The sequence below is a fragment of the Charadrius vociferus genome, unplaced genomic scaffold (assembly GCF_000708025.1).
Source record: "Charadrius vociferus isolate BGI_N301 unplaced genomic scaffold, ASM70802v2 scaffold1472, whole genome shotgun sequence".
In the NCBI taxonomy this organism is placed as follows: Eukaryota; Metazoa; Chordata; class Aves; order Charadriiformes; family Charadriidae; genus Charadrius; species Charadrius vociferus.
This window is the reverse complement of record NW_009647055.1, coordinates 46,257-50,986: the sequence shown is the minus strand read 5'-3', so window position 1 is coordinate 50,986 and position 4,730 is coordinate 46,257. Positions and strand designations below refer to the sequence as shown.

The 4,730-nt window shown below is 43.8% G+C and overlaps 1 protein-coding gene across 1 annotated transcript in view; it reads left to right on the top strand.

The window, feature by feature from the left end:
* The first annotated feature begins 846 nt into the window (after nucleotides 1–846).
* Nucleotides 847–4,730, top strand: part of LOC104295965 (selenium-binding protein 1-A-like) — a 14,843-nt gene continuing 10,959 nt past the window's right edge. Inside the window, exon 1 of the mRNA XM_009895784.1 lies at nucleotides 847–852. Within this exon, the coding sequence (XP_009894086.1) occupies nucleotides 849–852 (4 nt within the window). The 5' untranslated portion in view covers nucleotides 847–848. The remainder of the gene's footprint in view (nucleotides 853–4,730) is intronic.

Genomic DNA, 4,730 nt, shown 5'->3' with positions numbered 1-4,730 from the left:
GACTTCATCTGCCAGTTCCCTCAGGACCTGTGGATATATCTCATCAGGTCCCATGGACTTGTGCACCTTCAGGTTCCTCAGGTGGTCTGGCACTTGATCTTCACCTACAGTGGGTGCTTCTTCGTTTTCCCAATCCTTGCCTTTGCGTTCTGCATCCTGGGCAGTGTGGCTGCAGTCTTTGCCAGTGAAGATTGAAGCAAAAAAGTCATTGAGTACCTCGGCTCTGTCTCTGTCCCGGGTAACCAGTTCTTGTGTTTCCTTCCGGAGAGGGCCCACATCCTCCCTACTCTTTCTTTTCTCGCTGACATACTTAAAGAATGATTTTTTGTTTGTCTTAATGTCCCTGGCCAGATTTAGTTCTACCTGGGCTTTAGATTGTCTAACCTGATCCCTCGCTGCTCGAACAATTCCTCTGTATTCCTAGATCTAGAGTTTTAAAGCGCAGCTGTTTCCCCCGTTGCTGTTGGAAAGCGTGCAGGCTCTCTCTGCGTGAGGGCGGTTACTTGGGTACAAAACACCCAGATAAACGTATGTGGGATATAAACAGGAGCAGGTGGAAAGTGCAGCGGCGTCACAGCCCGGTGCGGCAGCCGCCGCGGGTTCGAGCGGGGCTCTGAAAGCTTCCTCCACTCTTCCCCGGGAAGCAGAAGCTGAATTTCTGTCCCCGTCCTCCCGTGCTCCCGGCTGCGCGGGATCCTCCCCTTGGCAGCTTCTCTCTCCGGTCCTGCCCGCCCCTGCACTCCTCTATATAGGACCCTCTCCGAGCCGCGTTGGCTGCGCAGCAGTCCCGTCCAGGCAGCTGTACTTCCTCGCACGCACAGCCAGCAGCCCCGAGCGTCGGAGCCGACATGGGTAAGAGTTCCAGCCCCTGGATCCCGCCGGGATCTGCTGCTTTTGGCTGCAGTTCTGCCCTGCGAAATGTGTGAGCGGGGGCCAGCGGGGTTGACTGGTAGGGAGAGACGTGGGGCTGGCATTTCCCCTGACTATTAAAAGGTTTACTTGTTTAAGCTATTGAACCCCCCTGTGGTTTTAAATCAGTAGCTTTAATGCTCTCAGTAAATGCCTTTTATGCTACCATTAAACGTCTCTCAGTACCTCAGCATTTAGAAACTGAAATGAGCATTTGGACTCGCTGCTCTGGGTCGCTGTGAATGTGAATGGCACTCGGGAAGATTGTCAGGAAACTGAGGACCAGAATTTTAAGTTTTTGCGTATATTTTGGTGATAGACCATATAGTTTTCATGGACTTTCACGTTTGGATACATGGACAGGAAATGGAGGGAGGAACTAAAATAGAAGGTTTTTTGCATGTTAATGTGTTGTTGCGTAATTTGCAAGGTGGTCACTGCTACATTGCTCACAAACCGGGTTAAGATTGTAGATCTTAGTGAAAAAAGCCCTTATTATACAGAGGAAAACAATAATTCTGACTCAGCAAAAGTGAGTCTGGTTTATCTGCCCGGGGCGAATGTTTATCTTTTTGTGCTTTTGTAAGTACAAAGTAAACTGTATTTGTTTTGTTTTGCTTTCTAACAAACTGTAAATTTCAGTTTGTAGCCTGTGGTAATGACAGTTTTGTCTGAATGGTGGCGGCAGCCTGTAAGAAGTTGCTTGGCAGTGTATGAAGAGCGAATTAAATACTGCACCTTAAACCTTAAAGTAACGTGATGGTAATTGATTAGTCACAAGGTTTGGAAAGGTATGCTCTTGGCAGCGTAGGAGATCAGGTCTTGGACTGCTCTTCCAAAATTGAACAGATCATTAAAGTCTGCTTGCATAATTTGTTACTTGGAAGGGAACTGTATTCCGGAAGGAAGGTGCTGCTTTTGTCTCTGTTGTTCTGCAAGGCCTGTGTCGTGTCATGTGTATAGTACAGCTGATACATTAATTTTTTTTTTCCCCCACTTGTGTGTTTATCTCAGCACTTTGGCACAACCATACTGTAAACCAGACTTGCCTACCTTCATTTTTTAATTTGTCAGTGTTTAACCCATGCGTACACTTTTACTTCAGAGGACTTCCTCTTTACTCAGGCTCTGCAAAAAGCCCCGTTTGGCCCAGATTCATTCCACCTAACTTTAAACTCTCAACCTGATTTATCGCCACATTTCTCCTAAACTCCCTCTGTAGAGTAAAGACTTGTAGGCACCTTCACAGGCTGTCTTAAGTGAGCTGAAGAACTCTGCTGCTATAAAATCGTGCATATAAAAAGACAAAGTCTTTCCTGCTCCTTTCCTTTATTTCACGCTGTTAAACCTGAACTACCAAAGAATACCTCTTTGTGTTAATAGTTACTGAATTTACTATGAAACTGCAGGTTATCAGGTGGGATATTCTTTTACAATGCTATTACCCGTTGTTGTAAATCCATACACCTCGTTATCCAGGCTCCTACTGACTCCAGGTTAAGCTGAGTATAGTTTACTCATGCTGCAGGTTCCCCAGCGGCTTTCCATATCCCTTTAAACTTTTAACACAGTGATTAGGCAAGCATAAATGGATTGGCCTTTTATTATTTTTTTTTAAAAGAAGCTGCTTTCAAAAGTTTTTCATAAAACAATCTCCTAAATCTTGCTTTTATAATGTTTTGTGGTATTTGTTGTCCTTTGGGGTGATCTGTATTTCCCAATATTTCTTTGCCCTGAGGAGCTCAGCATTTCTGCAGACTTTACAGCCCTCGAAAAGGCGGAGAGACATCTTTATCACCTGCCTGACAAAGGAAGCGCTCGTCTTCAGAGACACAGAGCAACACGGGGACTTGGCTCACCCGGTAACAGGGACAAACGAACCCAGAGGTTTCTGGACTGATCCAGTTGTCACTCTTTGACCTCACATAGTATGCGATTTTACCTGGCACTGTCGTACAACTTGGTGCCCAAAAAAATGAGGGAAATGAAACGTGTAATTCTTCACTGCCACCCGAAAGAGGGTGGTGACCATCAGAGAAGCTCTTTTAACATTCATGACATCGAGAACTGCCCCTTTTTGTCTAAAACTTACTGAGTGGATGGAAGGCTGCACGGAGTCCCTCATTATGCTCTCTGTGGGGAAATTGGGGCTTATATATTTTCAGCTGTTGTAAGCGCAGCAAAGTATCCCCAGACCTTGTTGTTGATTTGTATGGGGGTTTCCAGTGGCCCGTGGCTCACGAAGGATCGGACAGTTGCTGTTGGTTTACGGTCCCTCCTGTGCTCCAAAAAGAGGAACAGGACAGGTAGAAAGATGTGAAAAAATACGGAGCAAAAGGTAACTAAACTGGATTCCTCAATTCCCTTTGCTCTCCACCAGAGAGAATTGCTGCAGACAACAATAACAAAAGGAACAGTGATATTTTTATCAGCTCTTGGTGTATATATACAAATAACCACATAGGAGTAAGGAGGAATCGGGCTTATTGTGACTTCATTTGTGAAAAAAAGGAAAGCTGTACAATGAAGCAGTTGAAGGTAAATGCGTATGTTCTTCCTGTTAAATTGACACGTGAGCCATTGGCGGTAGAGGAACGTTCATTGATCTAGAAAGACAAGAAGGTGGACTTTGTGGATGGGAAGCTGCCCTTAAGAGAATTTGCCTGAAAAGGTGTAAGATACAGTAGGGAAAAAACCCAACAAACAAAACCTCAATGCTTTTGTCCTCGCTGGAGTTTGCAAACGACCTGTATGTGACAGAGCGTCCCGCTTCCCCGTACTCAAATGCTTGGTCAGCTGCCAGGTGGATGGGGGATCTGGAACGTAATAAGTAATATTAACATGTTTAACCATGGATTATTAACGTAGCAGTGTAAATATTATTGTTAACATGTTACTACAAGATGGTAGACATCACAGTTTCATGACAAAAACCTTATTTTGTATTCACAAATGAGCTTGGCATCGTATAACACGGAAAGGCTTGCATCATCCGCAGCTATCTTCAGGCGGCTCGAAACAATGGCTCAGAATAAAAGAGTGCTTGAAGGAGATCAGAGGGAAAGGAGAAAAAATGTGTGTGAGAAGATGGAAGAGAGAACGTTCATCATCTTGCTGTATGTTTTCTCTGGAAAACAATTTGGCACAAATAATCTTTTTCTCAAAGTAATCTGCAGAAAACTGCATTTGCAATGCTAATTAAGCTGTGGTCTAATGCATACTGAGCTCCTGCTAATTTAGGTGATTGAGAAAATTGGAATAAAGTTTAAATTATGGCTTAGACATAAATGGAACAAAGCAAACTTTATATTTTGTGTTTCCAGATAAAAATATTTTACAAAGAATGTGAAATTAAACCTAAAGTACTAAATTACTCTTTTTGAGAAGATCCAGTTTTTAAAGTTATGAGCCTCCACGTGCAGCGAGTGGATTGCTGGAAGCATTTTGCCTTCAAAGAAAGGCTCCGTAGTTAAATGGGCACTGGAGCTGCCACTGCCTCTGGATTTGAAATCCTAGATCTATGGCGTTCTGATATAAACTGCTGCTATAAACATCTCCTTTTAAATATCGGAGAATGGCAAATAATTAGCTGGTTTGCTTATTTTTATTACAGATACTTGAGGTACGGAGGAAGGCAACTATGCTGTGGTTTTGCTTCTGTCAATATGTATTTCACTTCATGTCATATTGGAAAAATACGCTGGCATCCTGCTGCACAACACTGCTACGTTTTTGTGTTTTAAACAGCTGATTCTGTACTAGTTCCCTTTAGGAGTGGAGTAGAAGCTTCCAGCATTGTGGAGTGGGGTCAGCAGGCCTGC